The 17966-nt window shown below is 41.9% G+C and overlaps 1 protein-coding gene across 4 annotated transcripts in view; it reads left to right on the top strand.

The window, feature by feature from the left end:
- The first annotated feature begins 178 nt into the window (after positions 1-178).
- afap1l1a (actin filament associated protein 1-like 1a) overlaps positions 179-17966 on the top strand; it is a 27316-nt gene continuing 9528 nt past the window's right edge. Inside the window, exons 1-6 of one of the 4 annotated variants that reach the window (XM_084941825.1) lie at positions 179-296; positions 16644-16769; positions 16881-16964; positions 17063-17142; positions 17558-17684; positions 17843-17938. In XM_084941825.1, the coding sequence (XP_084797951.1) occupies positions 275-296; positions 16644-16769; positions 16881-16964; positions 17063-17142; positions 17558-17684; positions 17843-17938 (535 nt within the window). In that variant the 5' untranslated portion in view covers positions 179-274. Of the gene's footprint in view, positions 303-12957; positions 13184-16643; positions 16770-16880; positions 16965-17062; positions 17143-17557; positions 17685-17842; positions 17939-17966 lie in introns of those variants that run through there. The other 3 variants (XM_084941817.1, XR_014801497.1, XM_084941808.1) reach the window with 3 other exon arrangements.

Below are 17966 nucleotides of genomic sequence, written 5' to 3'. Positions count from 1 at the left end.
AAGACATAATAGGCGCTTTAAGGGAAGAAGTGCTAACTTTATCCTTCAAGCACACTTGTAACCTTGTCAAACACGAGTCATTTGTGGCTCCGAGCTTGCTGGCTTTAGGACCCAGCAGATCAGCGGGTGCCTGCTGCTGCTCTGTGTTGTATCCACTGTGGATCTATCAGCGGCGGCAGCAAGCAGCTCTCCACACGTCTTCACATGCTCGCTCACTCACTCATGGACCTGCAGTAGACTTAAGCAACTCTCACAGGGACAGCATCACAGCGCAATGGACACAAGCGGCCCCAAGTGTAAGTGTAAGCTGCTTTCTAATTCTTCAGCTAATTAAGACAAGCATGTGTTTGTTTATGGGAACTAATCATTTCTGGGAGACTGTCAAAGAGTGACACACACGCACACCCTTCCTCTCACACTTTTATCTGCGGAAATTCTTGTTGGGTTTTCTACTTCACTGAACCCAAATGTTTAATGCCTCATTTACCTTCAACAAACACTCACAAACATGTCATTTTAGACAAAGTAAATGTAAATGAAGCAAATTTAGTAAATGTGAACTCATGTGGAGCATCTACAAAGATACAATTGTAGTCCACTTAAAAGGAAAAGAAAAGAAATAAAGCTGCTTTGGTCTCCCCCCAGCTGCTTGGACAACCAAGAAACCAAGTGCAGACCCAAGACCCACAGTTTGATTGTTGTTCTAGAAAGTGAATCTCACTCATCCTGAGTCAAATCAAATATCTGGATGTGGAGATGAGATCTTTACAGATTGGGTGATCCTGCTAGTAATTGTCTGGTATTGGACGCCAACGGCACAGAATTCTTTTGCACAGATCTCCAGGGATATGCAGTGTTTTTGTGTTTGTGTTGAATAGCCAGAAATACAAAATGTGTTTCCATGCCATGTGTTTTCTCTGGGCGGGGTGCACTCGCACCCCCTGCACAGCAACATGTTTTCCCACTGTAACAAAAAGCATATACACTTGCCTCCGTCTGGGCTTTAGCTAAACATCAGAAGTGATGGCATTAATCAGGAAAGGTTTGACCCAGTGTAGCATTTCAACTAAGAACATATGGTCAAACCTGGAGTGATTTAAGCTGGTGTTGCTGTTTGCTTTTAGAGCTGTGAACTCTCAAATGGTTTTCATCGACTTGTTGCCCGCAGCCAGGCAGGTAAACATGTGATAGTGATTATAACGTTCAGCTTAATGGACATTTTTACTCAGCTGACTGGAAATGAAAGAAAAGGGGGCAAACCTGCATGCCTACAAGAAAAACAACAATTCTTTTGGTCACTCCTGCCCTCCCGTCCTCAGTTTACCTCCTTTTCCATTCTTTGTGACTCTGTCAGCATAGGAGGATTATGTTGATGTTAGCAGTGTTTTTGGTGCGGAGGCAAAGCATCTTAGGAAGGAAGTTTTTAGGTCTTGTCCAGATTTGCAGACGAGCAGAAAATCTCATCTGTCATTCCTATCTTTCTCAACAGAGAAACTCGTACAAACACACAAGAATGCATCTTGACAGACTGGGCCTTTTGTTTGTGTAAACACCACGAGAATAAACACTCCCCTGTCCCCCGCTTGCCTGCAGCTATTTATTTGATCTGTCAGATATGTTATAATGGGCTAATGAGCATTCGTAAAGTTTGTAGCATGTCAGAAAAGATAAAGATATTAGTAAAGAAGCTCCACTTCAAAACATCCTGCAAAGTGATGAACACTCTCCAGGAGGCTGACATTGATAATATAGAGGAGTTCACGAGAGCTGAATCTTTTGTATTTGTGAGGAGCAAACTAGAAGTCAGCTTCAAGAACAGAAAGGTCATATTAGCTCTGGGACTGCAATCTTTGGACAGACGACACTAAGATCAAAATTATAGAGAAAGGTTCAGGACCTGAAGTATATCTTTCAAAGCCCAGTAAATGTAGTGATGCATGGGTGTGTGTCTTCCAGTGGCATTGGATCACTAATGTTTACAGATGACGTGATAGGAGATAGAAGCAGCCAGATAAATTCTAATGCTTATAAAGATTTATACACATCTTCTGCTTACATTCAGACAAATGCTACAGAGTTGATGTGAAAGAGCTTCATGGGACACATGGGGAATGAAGAAGAAAACATACTGCAAAAGGCAAAACAGGGGTTTTTGTGTCACGCAGGAGTCAATCACCACATCTTTAACTGATCAAGTTGCACTAAAAGCTAAAAAAGAAAAACCCAAGGCAGCAAAAATGTGCGGAACTGCTTTTGCAGTTAGAATTCATATGTTCAGATATCAAACTTGTAAAAGTTGACAAGTGGCAGGTAGGAACTTGAATGGTGTGAGCCAGCGACTGTCTGAGCCAGCTGCAGCAGCAGCAGTGTAACAAAGGTTTTGTTTCCACAGTCGACCTCAGTGAATAGTGTGAGAAGCAGAGCATTCAGGTGGGTGTGAGAAGGGTGAGGTCGTCCCTGCAGAGATGCATCGCAGCAACGGGGTTTGCCTGTGATTTAGCCCATCAGATATGATGAATTGAGGCTATTGTCAGAGCATGTGGAAGAACTTGTAGAGAAAAACAATAGACTATGGAGTAGAAAATGATGCAGAGAGAAATGCACAAGTTCACCACATGCAAATCCCTACTCCGTATATTCATTTCTGCTAATGTGACAGCGTGCTCCACATTCCACTGAGTACTATATGAAAAAGACAGCCAGTGTGTTGCAGGGCATCCATGCACCCGTGCTTGTGTGCCTGTTGGAATGTCATTCCAACCCCCACCATCCTCTTAATATATTATTCACATAGGAAACGGCTCAGAGTAAGAAAATGTTTTTCTTTTCATAGAACTGAGTTCTGAGCACTGTTAGGAGACAACAGAGGTTTTAATTGGTAGCGGTCGTATTAAATCACAATTTCAGTGGTTTCAGGTTAGCAGTGCAAAAGAGCACAATTAAAATGCTGCCCGCTTTCATCATCTATGCAGTGGTCAGGGGGCTTCACTGTGTGCGCATTTATGCAACACTTCCTGATTATCTGCTGGGTGATCTGCATTTTTATGTAACAAACAAAGAGTCCTTATACATTTGGCTTTTCTCCAGTATTTTACAACTTGGCTTTTTAGCATTAGTTTTAGCAGCCAAAATGAGCAAAATCTTAGCTTCCTATGATGTTGTCCTCCTTGCTCAACTTTCCAGTTGAGTTCGATGAGGTCAAGGAGGATTAACAACAATAAAACCATCCTGTGGTTCAGTTTAAATGTTGTTCGTTTAGTCTGTTTCGCATCCTGTTGTAAATGAAATAGCCAGACGTAACAAAGGACAGTTTTAATGAATTCTACAGGCCATAAAATAGCATTCACCTTCATTTACAGTTCAAAAAAAATCAAAGAAAGCTGCCTGTTCTCTGGTGCAAAGCTGTTTCCAGTAGAACTCTAGATCTTTTCTATGATGTGATGTATACAGTATAGTGTTATTGTAACTAACTTGAACCACATGAACGTCAATGAGACCCAGAACATATAGAAAAGGGAATCTCCCTTCCATATAACCTTTGTTCAAAAGATTCTTTGTTTTGTTTCCCTTTTGAGACTTTAGTAGGAGTTTTTAATTATGAAGAAGCTTTGCAGACATGGGTCGATCACACATGTAGCATACATTAAGGCATTTAGTATGATATATGTGTATGTATGATATATGTGCTTCATCATTCATGAGCTCTAAATTATGGATGTTTGTAGACCAGCACTATAAGAAGTGGAATTCCCCCTCTTTAACCCTATGAGAACAGGAGATCACTATGATTCATATGGCTGTATATGTGTGCGGGTTATGTGAGTGTATGCGCACATGTGGGTGTGCACATGTAGCCAGTGGTCATTCTCCACACAGCTGTTTATATAGGGTTTCCATGGAGACCTGCATCACACCACTGTAGCAGGGGACTATAGAGTGTACGTGACACTGAGGGAAAAAAGGTGTTTTCTTATGCTGCTGACAGTGAAAAGGGACTCTGCCTGAGGTGTGCTGGCACACAGATACAAGCAGTACTTACAAAAGATTATGATTTATTGGGAAAACTTGGCATAATAGGACTTGTCTAACCTGTTATCAGTTAGGACGTCTATATGTGACTTTCGAACAGATGTGAATTAGGGTGATTTATGAAACAGGTACAGAAATGTTTTTTGTTTTTTTTTCATTTGGTTTTAGGGGGTAAAGAGACATGTTACCGACAACACGTGGTGTGGAATTCACAAGAGTTTTGGTGTATGATGTGTGATGATGTATACCACAAAACATTGTAACATAATGTTTGATATTATCTACATTAAAAAAAGTAGATTACATGCTTGGCTCTTTTGAAGAAGTGCGGTCTGTAAAATGATATTTTTAAAGTCTTTGTGTCAGTTTATTGTGGTTCTTTGCTCCAATCACTGTCAGTGAAGGAATTATTGTTATTGTGTATAAATGCAAAAATGACTGTAAAAGTAAAATATTGAAATACTGCAAAACAGCTTCTCACCTGTAGGTTTTTCCCTGTTGCTGTGCTTTGGCATTCTTTTCATTGGACCATGAAAAAAGCAGGACAAATTCTGGTATTTCATATAAGAACGTCTTAGTGGTTGGAGCCGATCCCAGGTCACACTAGGTGAGTCACAAGCTACCCTCCCACCTATGGTCAGTATAGAACAGCCATTTAACTATGAGCGTCTTTGGAATGTGGGAAGAACCTGAAAACAAAACCCAAGCAGATAGACTATGAAAAAAGTCTCCAGCCTGCCAATAGCTTATTATATTGTAATGATATTTAATACTTTGCAGACTTTCCACCTCCTTTGTTTTCTGCCTCTGTGGTTTCATGCTTCTTTGAAGACTGAACACATATTGCACTTAGTGAAAAAAGAACAAAAAAGAAGAGAAACTACATGAGGCACGACATGCTAATCCATTACCTAAAACACTGCATGGAAGTGTGTTGAAAGGTAAATTAGTAATGATTTAGTAAATGTTATTTTAACTTTTTAGACATAACTGTTGTTTATAATCAAGACTCATTTTATTGTTTACACTGCAAAATCCATGCCCAAAGTCATCCTCATTATGCATTTAAATACTCTTAAACTATACAATACAAAGGCAGTTATCAAGGCCTTCTTATGGCTAACATGACAGATTCAGACAACAGAAATCTCAGCTTTCTGGTGAAAACTGAATACAGCGTTTTACTTCAAATCTTATTAACACAGAAAATCCCAAGTGGAGACAAAGCAGCCTCTTTCCTCCTTCTGTGCATGTGTGACTGGGATTCTGAGCGTGTGCATGCACGCACGCGCACGTAAATGGTGTGTGTGAGTGTCTGCCGGCGTCTGTTCTGTCTATATTACCCTTGTCTGTGCAACATCAGTGCTTCCACTTGCAAAATAGCATCTTTCTCAGTGTGTGAATACTTTTCTGTGAGGGAGACATAGCATTGTGGTGATCTCATAGGACTTAGGGCAGATACGGGATCTGAATAATACTGACTGCACTGTAGGGGCTTTGTCTAGCAGCAGGCTGAGTCAAGCCCTCTGTGCCATCCTGGACCTGAATAAATCAGAGCAAAAAATGAAAAATGAGAGCAAGGGGAAGGAGGTCTAGCAGGCAGACATCCCTTTGACCTTTGACCTTAGTCCATATTGAGAAATACCCAGATGCATATGCTTACACCTGGTGTAAGACTCTTTCTACCCATCTGTCCATTTTTGTCTCCTCCTTTTTTTTTTTATTGCATTTTATTTTTCAGGGTCACTGGGAAGATCAGCCCTGCCTCACAATGCACTGATAAAATACAGGGAAATCCCCTGGGCACTTTGCCATTCTGTTACTGTGGTAATGCATAAACAGGCATCATCAGCTGTTGAGATGCTTCTTCATCACACACAAGAGATTTGCCACAGAAGACTGGGGGGTAAAGGATTGTGGGAGTCAAAAGTGGAACTCTGCTACACTAGAAGAAATCTTATTTCAGGGTGTCAGTAGTACAACTTCAGTGTTGCCTCTTTCAACAGTGTAATTATTTCTCTAAAATTATTTCAGTAACATAAACCTTTCTCCCATACCTGTCAGATACAGTTATTCTTAGGGCCTGATAGCATGAGATTCTTGCTACAGAGATGCAAAAGCTGCTGAACAAACATCACCAATGTCAGGTGGGAAGAAAGAGCAGAGTTGCTTTACTAACCTGACCTCTAACTGAGGACCTTGACTGTCTCTTTGAGATAGCAGCTCTAGCTATCACCGTCTGAACATCAAAAGCTTCTGTGCTTAATGGCTGACCTTCAAAGAGCCAGTTAATGCTTAAGCAGGTGAGCGGGAGTGCACAAGCCCATACTTCTCCCACACTCTGACCAGAAGTGCCCCGGCCACCATAGATACCTAATGAGTTTGAGTATTTTCTCTGCCTGGGGTGAGCTCGTTAGAGTGGTGTAATTAGTAGGAGCAAGGATGCAGGATGGAGCCAGAAATCTGTTAGAGACAGACTGCACGACGCAAACAAACCAAATGTAAGTGATGTGTACAAATATTTGCTTTGACTCGGGGAGAGGCTCAGGGAGATTTAAACAAAGATGTTAGATTGGAAAGTAGTTGTTCCGTGAAACGCATGCTCTGCTGAATGCAACGCTGTTTATCGCTCTGTCAGTTTCAGGTCAGTGTGCCGGCCAGTTATTGCAAGTAAAAGTAAACATCTCAGACAGAATAATACTCTACTCGCATAGAAACTCAGCATATCTATGTCCTTAGAGAGTCCCCATCACTGTTATATTTATTGTCTTTGCTCATACACTTGTATCATGGAGTGTGGGATCGTTGCTGTATTTTATAATAACCTGAAGCAGCTTCCCGAGTCCAGTAAAAACAGTGGGGGTGGAGCATGTTTTTTTCTCTCTCCTTAGCCATATACCTTTGCAGTTCCTCCAAAACAAATAAGCTTTTCCACATGTTCTTCTCACCTGCTGCTCAGCTCCAGTTTTGTAGTCTACATTTAGTATATATGTTCATTATCACTGCTTTGTCTGACATTACTACCTACACAATGAATGCATTAACAAAAATGCCATGAGACATAATTATCACTCTCAGGGAGTCAGCCTGTAGCTGCTAAATGAGTTTTTGCAGTAATCGCGTATTCAAGGCTCTGTTTTATTGTTTCTTTGAAATGCAGCTGCAGATGCATTCTCTATTCTATCTGGCGAATGATCTAGATAGTGAAATGAGAATGGGGTCACCAGAGACGCTGCAGTCAAAGTGGGAATGGGTCAGCTGACAGGAAGAGGAAACAGAAGGCTGGAGGTGATAGGTGATGTCATCGGCAGAGAGAGGAAGTCCATCTCTATTGGGGGCCATATGAGAGAACCCCATAGAGATGCTCAGCCCATTATACTAATGATGGCGAGGAAAAATGCTTTGTTTTGCTACTTTTTTAAATCTGCCTTTCAGGGTCTTCAGTAGGTAGTTTAGAAGTGCTGGCATAACCTTTAAATACCCACACTTTCTACTCTATATGCCAGACATGCTTCCAATGAATGGACTCTTATTTCCTAAGCCCTCAAAAACACAGCCCTCTATTGTAATGGCATCTCTGTTTTCAGGCCCGGCAATATTAACCAATAATAAGATTTACTTAAACATTCATTAATTTTAAACTAATATATTTCTTTGGAGTGTATGTTGATAAAAACTATAAGCACAGCAATATAAAATATTGTCATTTTTTCTGTTTAAATGTTAAGTAAATATATCCAGCAAATCATTAGTATTCAGTTGATGAAGTGTCTGAAATTCCAGTATTTATTTTCCCTGTGGCTTTTTGCCATCCATCAACTCCTCCAGCCTTAAAGTTTAAATGCTAACCAAAAAATAACCAGGTGACCTAGGGAAAGCATAAGATAATGTGCCAAGAGAGGAGCTGATGAAAATCAGGTGGGGCAGAGACGTATGTGAGGCTGGTGTAGGACATGAATGAGGACAGCGAGACAGTGGTGAGGTGTGCAGTCGGAGTGACAGATGTGTTCAAGGAGGAGGTGGGATTGCCTCAAGAGTCAGCTATAAGTTCCTTCTTGTTTGTAGAGGTGATGGACAGATTGAGAGATGAGGTTAGACAGGAGTCTCCACACACTATGATGTTTGCAGATGACACTGTGACTGTGTAGAAGATAGCCTGGAGAGGAGGAAGCATGCTTTGGAGAGAAGAGGAATAAAAGTCAGCAGAAGCAAGACAGAATACATGTTTGTCAATGAGAGCAAAACAGGTGTAGCTGTGAAGGAGCAACGGAGCAGAGTTAGTGAAGGTGGAGGAGTTTAAATATCAGGGATCAACCATCCAAACAAATGGACAGTGCACAAGCGAGGTGAAGAAGAGTGGAGATAAGTGTCAGGAGTGATATGAAGGATAACAGTGAGAGTGAAATGGACAGGGTCACCAGGATTGCACTGACAAAATGACAGTAGGTGGAGCTGGTGAAGGAAGAATTGATTTTCATTGGGAGTCACCAGGATTTGACAAGATTAGAAGTTAATACACAAGTGGAACAGCTCAGGTTGAGCAGTTTGGAGACAAAGTTAGAGCAGCAAGGCTGAGAAGGTTTGAGCATGTGCAGAAGAGGGATAGTGGATATATTGGACAGAGGATGCTGAAGAAGGAGCTGCTGCAGGCAAGATAAAAAGTGGAAGACAAGAGAAAAAAACCCATGAAGGTAATCAAGGGGGACATTCAGAGGCTTGGTGTGAGAAAAGTGGATGCCAAGGACAGGGTTAGGTGGAAACCGATGATCTGCTGTAGCAGCCCTTAAAGGAAGAAGCCAAAAGAAGAACCAGAGCTCCCCCAATGATATGCTGTTTGCTAATTCAAAACCAACACAACAGACTAAATCATGCTAAATTGCTCCACAAAACTTAAGGACACTGCACAGTTGGATGATTACTATGTTCTCCCATAATATAACATTGAATGTTGTTTGTGCAAGAGGCCCCAAGAAGATGTGTGAAAAAGTGCTTGTAAACTGTGCACAGGTGTGCCTGTGTGGTAAACCACACTAAATCGTTTTGTTGCCTAAACTTAGCCAACCAGAGCGAGAAAATAAAAGTAACACTGTGGTAGCTCCTAGCAGCTACTGCTAAAGAGCATGAATGGGACACCCTCATTGGGGACAGTCGTTTCACCGAGTTTCATGTCTCCATCTCGTGCACTATAGCACCATCGCTTAGTTGAAGCTAGAGTAACCTTTATAACACCACCTAATGAGGTACTGTTATATTCCTTGTAGCAAGTTAACTTCAAAGCTCATGACATCAGATATGGGTCACGTTCAGTCTGGAAATAGCATACAACATTATGGCATGTTTAGCAGATTGTACGCAACAATGCTCAACAGGCCTAAAGCTATGCTCTCTCTTGTTTGATGGATATATCTGTTTCACAATCAGCAGTGATACGGACATGAATCCTATTGTATTACAACTGTACCGTAGGTTGAACACCTGGAAATGCACCAGCTTTTCCAATCAAACATAAATGAATAAATACATTTCCATATCTGAATAAAGCCTTGGTGTATGAACTTTGTACTTCTTCTTGAGGTTGTCAAGTTCCATAATGTCCCCACTCAGGGCATTAAGCAACAACTCATTTTTCCTGCCAGTGCTTTTAACATGGTCAGCTCAAGTTGCCATGGTGACTGTGCCAGCTTGGCCCCCTCATCGCTGCCTGCAGCTATATTTCCCAGTCTATTTGTGACCGCAAGCAAGCCATTTCATACACAGTCTTTCTGTGAGATGTCAAATATAGCAACTTTATGTACCGTGAAAGTAAAATGAACGTTAAATAAAACAGCGTTTTTTTGAATATCTCTTCCTCCATCCCAAATGACGCAGTAAAAAGTAGCAGAAAGACTGGCAGCAGCCATCAAGATGATTTGCGCTATGAACCGGATCTGTCCCTGTGTACCTGTGGTGTTCTCCAGAGATATCACTTTGCGAATGCCCAGACACGTTTCTACTGGCGAGAGGAGAGAAGAGCTGTCACTCTTGGGAAATGCCAGGAATTCGAAGGGTAGGGTGGGAGGGAATTTCATCATGATAGGGCACAGCCTGGTGAGAGAAGGCATTGTTGGCACACCTCCTAATTCAATTAAAAACTGGGCGAACATCTGGCTGTCTGGTTTACCTCATTCTTTGTTACACGGAGTGGTGTGATAAATCCTGTGGTGAACGGTGATATAAAAAATATCTCCTTTCTCATCTGTGCTTCTTAACATTATGAATCAGCTCTTTTTTTTTCAAACATGCCTGACTCAGCTTTGATGACTGAGTTGGATGGAGGTATTTAGGTAACACTCACACGGCATAATGATAACACTCAAACACCACTGTCTCTGTACTGAAAACCCTATCCTTTGACTCACTTAACATGAGATAAGATTATGCTTTTGCACACAAAAAAATGTGCTTTTCGTCTCCTTCAAAAACTTGCTGGGTCGTATTGTTCGGCCGAGGAAGAAAGACACCTACACAGTGCAGTGTGCTTTCATGTCAGATCGGGTTGAGAAATGGTTTTGTATCCAGCATCTCCAAAGACAATAAGGAAAGGGGCTCTTCCAAGAATAATCCATCAGTTTTCAGTAGATACGGATCTCTTGTGGAGTCACAGATGGTACCGTCTTTTTTTTTTCTCGAACTGCTTTATCTGGCATGACTTACATCTTTATGGTTCTCCTTTGTTTTGCACTGTGGACTTGACCAGTAGTTTTCATTGTAATAAACACTAGGTTTTGTTTTATCAATTACTGTGACTATTTCTGCCCCGAAGGCTTTAGCTTTTCAAAAACCTGAGATCCATCGCACCCAGCTGTAATATGGTTCAAGGTGGTATGAATTTTACAACTTGGTGTGCTTAGACATCCATCCTCTAACATCCACAGTTCTGTATGGGGTCAGATATTTACTATTGAGGTTAAAGTTCAGATTTAGTCACTATCAGAACTCGTTTTCTTTTAGGCCATATCAGGCTTAACAGGATGAGTATGTGAGACTATTATGGGAAAAGCTGGGAAGCACCATTTACGAGTGAGGAAGGGTCTGGCTTTTTTATCAATAGATTTTAGAAGGAGCTCAGTGCGGCGCTTTTCTTCACAAATACAATTCTGTGCAAAAGCCTCGAGCAACTACTCATTTCTTTATATTTAACTTCCAAGAAGTCCAGTCGAGGAGTAGTTTTTGTTTGTAACGCCACTTAACACTGACCTATGACTCATTTAAGCATAAAAAGACACCTAACTCAAGTGATGAACCAGGGTTGTGTTTATTTACAACAAGCAAATTAGCAATTTGTTACTAGCAGCTAATTACCAACATATGTAATTTGTTCGCATTCCTTTGGTTTAGCTGAAAACCTATTGTATGTCAGCATGGTGTGCAGTGTGTCCTTAAAAAATCTGAGGAAACTACACAGGTGTAGGACAAAAAAGAAATGACAAGCCTCAAAACTATCTGCAACAGATTAACAGTATCTGATTAGGATTTTTGAGACATGCATCTGGCCCTTCAGTTGATCCATCTACTGTTTGCTTAAGCATCAGCAGAAAGGCCTCAGAATGATGGCTGTCATAAAATCATTCTTAAGGAAGGAAAACTTGGAGAAAAGCCTGGGCAAAAAATTCATCCGCTTGAATTTGAACACCCTTTGCTGTGGAACCAATGCTATGTTACTCTTTCAAAGAGAGGGAAGAAAGAAAAAAAAGCGAGACATGGAAACAACTGTGTATACAAGAACTGCACTGAAAATCAGAGGCAGAAGGTCTAATGGAGTCCATTCTTCCATTTTCTATCTGCTTATCCAATTCAGCTTATCCCGTTGCAGCTGAGCCTATCCCAGCTGTGCTAGGGCGAGAGGCAGGCTACACCTGGGACAGATCACCAGTTTATCACAGGGCTAACACAGAGAGACAAACAAACTTTAATACTCACATTCACACTATGGCCTGTGGTACCTGTGTTTTTGAGAAATGGCATCACCTACATCAAATTATCCTAGCAAATATAAACAAATGAGGGTTATCTCAATAGTTTTGCACAGTACTCTATATTTTTATTATGAAGTTGTGCTTTTTATCAGCTACCAAAAGACAAAAAAACACAAATTTTTGTATGAGTTAAATAAAAATGTACAACCTGTTAACTAGTCTCGATTAGCACAGATAGATCTTAAAACCATTCTCGTCTAATTCTGAACAAAAAAGTGAATGAGCTCCCCAAATAGAATCACAAAGGGCTGATGAGGGGTCACACTAGGATTCCAAACAACAGGTGATCTTATTACTTGCAAGCTTATGCTGTAACCCCATTCTTGTGACATCATAATGATACTTGTCCAGTCTTGTGCAAGAGGCTTCTTATAGTAAAAGCTTACACTTAGAAGAAGCTAGTGTGTCATATTGTGCTTGTGGTTGTGTATTGAACTGTGTATGCTTCAGGGCTGTTTGTGCCACGTTACTGCCAGTGTGATTGAAGGCAGCATGTTGCATCGTGTTTGGCTGCCTGATTCTGCCTCAAGGCAGCAAATCCTCCACGTGTGACACTGAAAAGGTCTCAACTTGCCCTAATGACTACTCCACAGAATTTCCTAAATCCTGCAACTTTTACTTGACATGTTAAAATACCCCTATAAACTGGGGATTTCCACAGGCAGCTAAACTGGAACCTGTTTAGTTTGTAGCTACTAGTTAAAAGTTAATAATGTAAAGAGAGAGGGAAAGAATGCAAAAGAATAAAGAATGTGAGTTAGCTATTAGTGTGTGTGTTTACACAGCAAGCTTTTCCCAGGTGCCATACGATCCCTAGGATTACAGTGGAAGAAGGGGGATCAAACACATGCGCACACACGCAGAGCACCACCCTATACCCTGCCCCCCCCCCCACTCAAAAAAAAGGAACGAGAGGAGGGTAGACGGAGAGGGAGGTGCAGGGAGATAACAGATCAGATGGAGGAAGGGAGAGGTAAAGGGAGTGTGAATTCAGCAGATGGTAGCTCACCTCCGCTACAGACTTCACAGGGCAGAGCACAAAGGGTGTCTTTGAGTCTGGAGTATCTCCTGCAGTATCTGTTTTGTGTATGAATGAGCCAATTAGAGAATGGTGGGACTGTCATCCACTGCCCGTGAAGGTAAGTGTTTTGAAAAGAAAACAACAAAAAAACAGATATTTTATAAATGTTGGTATATTAAAGCATCTGATGCTACAGGATTTGGGCATGCCGAGGGAAAGAGAGGTGTGTTAGCTGTGGGGATGTAAAGACGCTAAAGGTGTCGTGCCTTCAATCCAAACACAGTAGGAATCAGGTGATGTTTATTTCATGCCTTGAGGGCCATGCCAGCTCACTGAAACACAAAGAAAGGCAGAAATGTTGAATTGTTGAGAAAGCTGTGTTTGCCAGAGTCGTTAGTGAAACATTGTGATTTCTGAAGCCTCTGAAGACTCTTTGTGGGCTGCAAATTCTTGTTGGATAAGTTGGAATGTCTGCTTACAGTGATGTTGTGAAACAAAGCTGCTGCTGACTGTCTGAATCGTGTCACTTTCGACATACTGTTATATTAAGTTTGTTTGTGTGTGTGTGTGTGTGTGTCTGTGTGTGGGTGGGTTGCATGGCAAGAAAAGAAGTCAGCTCAGCATGAAGGAAGTCTTTGGTACTTGGAGGGAGCGGGGGATGAGAAAAATGGTGCAATCGTATGAGGTCAGATTATTCTTTAATTTAGATGTTGTTGGGCATGTTAGCACAGGTGCTAGACTCACTGAAATTATTCACCCATCATTCAACCGTACAGAGTTGGCACAGAAAGTCTACAAATGTAAGCTCCTTTTAAAGGCCTGAGTCTGCAGTGTTAAACAAACTACCCTCTCCACTTAACAAAGGTCTGCACACACACACACACACACACAATGTAGAGTCTTGCACTATGAACAAGGCGAGGAATGTGTCTGGTGTTTAACAGCAATTGTTAAGCAAGTGTGAGGAAACCAAGTGTGTTCTAAGCTTTGACTGACTTTGCAGACCTGCACAATCTTTTTTCTCTGGTGTCTTAAGTCTTCTACTTTATGATGTCTTTTTTTTAAAGCTGAAAGTACACAAAGCTTAGAATAAAGTTATCCTTTGACCTTCTGTGGAGACACATACATTGCTTTCACTATACTGAACCACATTTTCATCTATCACTGTAACATTACGGGAGCTTTTGCCTAATTAGTTAGAAGACATAAGTTACGTATCGCACTCAAACACACGCACGAGCAGTTGCAGCATAAAAGCAAAAGATGACTTGCCGCTTTAGACGTGTGACGACACTCGTGAATGGTGTGTTGTTAATTATAAAGGAACGATGGACGACTTGAGGGTGGTCTCACGTGCCGCAAGTGCCAAAAATGAGGAAGTAATTTCTTCTCGCTCGCCCTTGCACTGTAAACGTGAAATTGGGTAATCTGATTTTTAAGGAGTAAAATTGTGAAACCGTTTTTAAGGAGTGAGGCGACCTACTTCTGACCAAATCCTTTGAAAGCATCGCCTCAATTTCTCTGTTATATTATATGTAATATACTTGATTTAGTGCTGACTGGTGTAAATTTCAACTTCTCTCTGCAGAGAATGAGTCATGCTGTGGATACGGTTTTGTCTTACACTTAGGTTAGGGGAAGCCCAGTGCTACGCTAGAGCCAGAATCTAAACAGCTGGAACCTCTGGCAGAGTGACAGCGTTCACCAGGCCCACACATCCCACTCTCATGAGTTTCCTGTCCTTCCACTTCCTCATTTCCCCGCATGAATCAGATGTTAATGAGGACGCATTCCAGCTCACAGCATGGATTAAATCCTCATGCCCGTTCCTCAGAGTGGGAGCGGGCTATTATTACAATGGAAGGAAACCAGGCTGGTACAGGAGAAAGAAAGTGGTTAAACAGACACAGGCAAACATACACCTACTGTAGCTGTTGTTGCTTTTGACCGTAGCCTTGGCTGGGCATTGTTAAAACCCATAGGAAGACCCACCTAAGAAAAGTATGTCTGTCTTTAAGGAGTGGGAGCACCCTGAAATGTAGGACATACATCACTGACAAACAATAGATATTTTCTCCAACTTATTTATTTTCTGCTTGTCAGAGGTGATTACATGCAAGTTCACTGCGTTGGGGTCATACGTTGAGACAGCCAACATTCTGCCTCAACTTATTAATGTGCTTTTTAGGCCTGTGTACAAAATCCTGCACACGATGGTGGTTCGAGTGCATTTTCTAGATAAGCAGACAAAAGTTAAGATTTGACACACCTCGCTAAATGCACAACACATGAGCCTGCCTGTGCGTTTTGGGCTTGTGTGCACGAGTGTATGTGTCTGTTTCTGCCTGTGTTTGTGTGTGTGCTTAGCGCAACAGGTCTTGCTGCCATATGAGCGCACTCTGTACAAAGAGTTTTCTGGCTCAGCGGCTGTCCCGCGGCTGACCCTAGTAAGACGCACGGTTCACTAGGTCCAAGGGGCCTGGACTGTGAAAATTGGGTAGGAGGGAGGGGAGAGAGTAAGAGATGGAGGGGAATGGGAAGTAGGGGGAGGCAGACAAGAATGCCAGCAGTGACTCAGCCATTTGTTAGGTTTTGTTTTGTTTTTTACTGTGGATTTTAGGATTACAGAGGTAATAAACTGGGTGCTAGAATACAGTCAGTGGTTACAAACGAGCTAATGGAAACACCTCGGGAAGCTGGAAGAAACAAAAAGCGTTGCTTGGTGGCACTGGCTTGCAGCAGGTTGCAAATCTTTTCTCAGGCTTGCAGCAGCTGGGGAGAGTGAGCTAGTTTATTTGGGTTTTGCTCTGAGAAACAGGGAGTGGACCTGTCCTACCTCTCAGATCAACATATGATGTATGCGATATATCTGTTCCTACAATCTTGAGTCCAGAGGACCCAGAGAGCCCTGTGAAAGCCTGTTTAAGGCAGCTTGTGTTTTTCTAAGTTCGGCATTTCAGTTTCGCAACTGCTGGATAAAGATCGGGTCCTTGTGAATGAAGCTCTAGCTTTCTCATTTGGCTTGTTCTGAGCTCTCTAAAGTGCTCCTTAAGTTATTCCTGTTAGAGTCCGATGCTCCATATTGAACCATTGCCTGTATCTGTTTGTCCTTTTAGAGGGCCAGGGGGACAAAAATCAAATTTTTCTGTCACTTAAATGTTGATTCAAATTTGAGTTTGTGAATCTGCAGAATTTTAGAGCTTTTTTCAGGAAGTTTTGTTCATTTGCTGTTATCTTTGGTCGTCGCTCCAAATTCACATATTTACAGGGTTAATGAGCAATTAGCAGACGTTTTTCCTGTGACTGAAGCCTCTTGGCATTGTTTAGTCTGGATAGACAGAGGGAGATAGAAAGGAGACTCAGTGATGAGATGGCTGATGGATATTGACAAACTGTGAAGCAGAGTGACACAAATTGAAAGAAGGCCGAGGGGAAAGCAAAGCAGAAAGAGCCTGTTGGACATACACCAGGGATTTGTTTAGACTTGCTAGTCTGACCTTTGCCCTCTCTAATTATACACAAATGCTCGCGCACACACTCACACACCCCTTTGACCATTTGCCCTCCTCTCTATGCAGCAATGGAGGTGTTGGTGAGTGAGCTGGGCGTGCTGCTGAAGATGCTGGACCAGGAGAACCTCAGCTCCACCACCCAGGAGAAGAAGACCTCAGTGCGGAACCTCCTGCAGCAGTTAGAGCCATCAGGTAACAGCGAGGAAGGAAATTCATTTTTACACTAAGTTCTGAATGATTGCACACATAAAGTTTTTTTTAATGCTGTTTTTTTGCCTGTGTTTTCTTTTTCCTCCCCTCTAGTGTCAGGAACAGACTACATCTACATGAACTCATCAGTGTACAGAAATGGCACAAGCTTTGTAGAGTCTCTCTTTGAGACATTTGGTGAGCTCCACCATCGTGAGATCAAATGAAAGCCACTTATGCAAATTCCCTGCCCTTAACATAACGAGAATAAATGAATGTCTATTTCTTTTTTTAAGATTGTGAGCTTGGAGACCTAAAGGATGTTTCTGATGATGTGAAAGAAAACAAGAATGCACAAACTGAAACTTCGAAAAAGGCAAGTGAAAAATATGAGAAAATATGAGAACTCATATTTTGGAAATTAACTAAATATTGGCTTAAAGTCCTGAAGGTGAAAGGATTCCGTGTGCGGGCTGTAAGCTGTTTAATATCAGTCTTTTCAGCACTTGCTGCCCCAGTTGCACTTTGCAAATTGCAAATCCAAAAGAGGCGATGAAAACCAGAGACTGTGTTCCATATTGTGGGGTTTTCCCTTTGCTCGACATGCTCATTGCTCCATAAACTGCTGGACGAGTGAAGACTTGGGGATCCGCCCAGAGCCCATGCGTCTAATTTATGGAATTTTTTTACAGGGTTATTCTGTGCGTCTCTTTGATTATGTAGCTCTTTTGGCTTTTTTTGGGGGAGGAAATTTGGGAGCTTTGTTTATATTTATGTGTCTCCCTTAGCAGAGCTGTGCCGCCCCACACTCAGCTGACTCGCCACCCCCGCTGCCCACAACCCCTCCTCCGGAGGAGTACTACGAAGAGGCAGTGCCCCTGAGCCCTGGCAAGATGCCTGAGTATATAATAACAAGAGGTCAGCATGTTCCCACCTCAGTTGAACTCAGTGACCTTAGTGTTCTAGAATTTTCCATGCACAGGATATAATTGATATGAACACAATCATATAGCAGGATGTACCACAGATAATTAGCGCAACAAAAGGTAAAATGCATTTTTTCCTTCCCTTTCCAGTAAGGTCCAGCCCTCCTAACTCTATAGAAGATGGCTATGAAGATACAGAAAACCAATACCCCACTACCTGCTCAAACTTACGTCGCAAAAACTCCTGTGAGAACACCCACACGTTTCCAGGATC

Source organism: Perissodus microlepis, chromosome 2 (genome assembly GCF_051167445.1).
Source record: "Perissodus microlepis isolate ML-2025 ecotype Zambia chromosome 2, ASM5116744v1, whole genome shotgun sequence".
Classification (NCBI taxonomy): Eukaryota; Metazoa; Chordata; class Actinopteri; order Cichliformes; family Cichlidae; genus Perissodus; species Perissodus microlepis.
The sequence above is the reverse complement of the archived record's forward strand: the minus strand, read 5'-3'. Positions and strand labels throughout refer to the sequence as shown.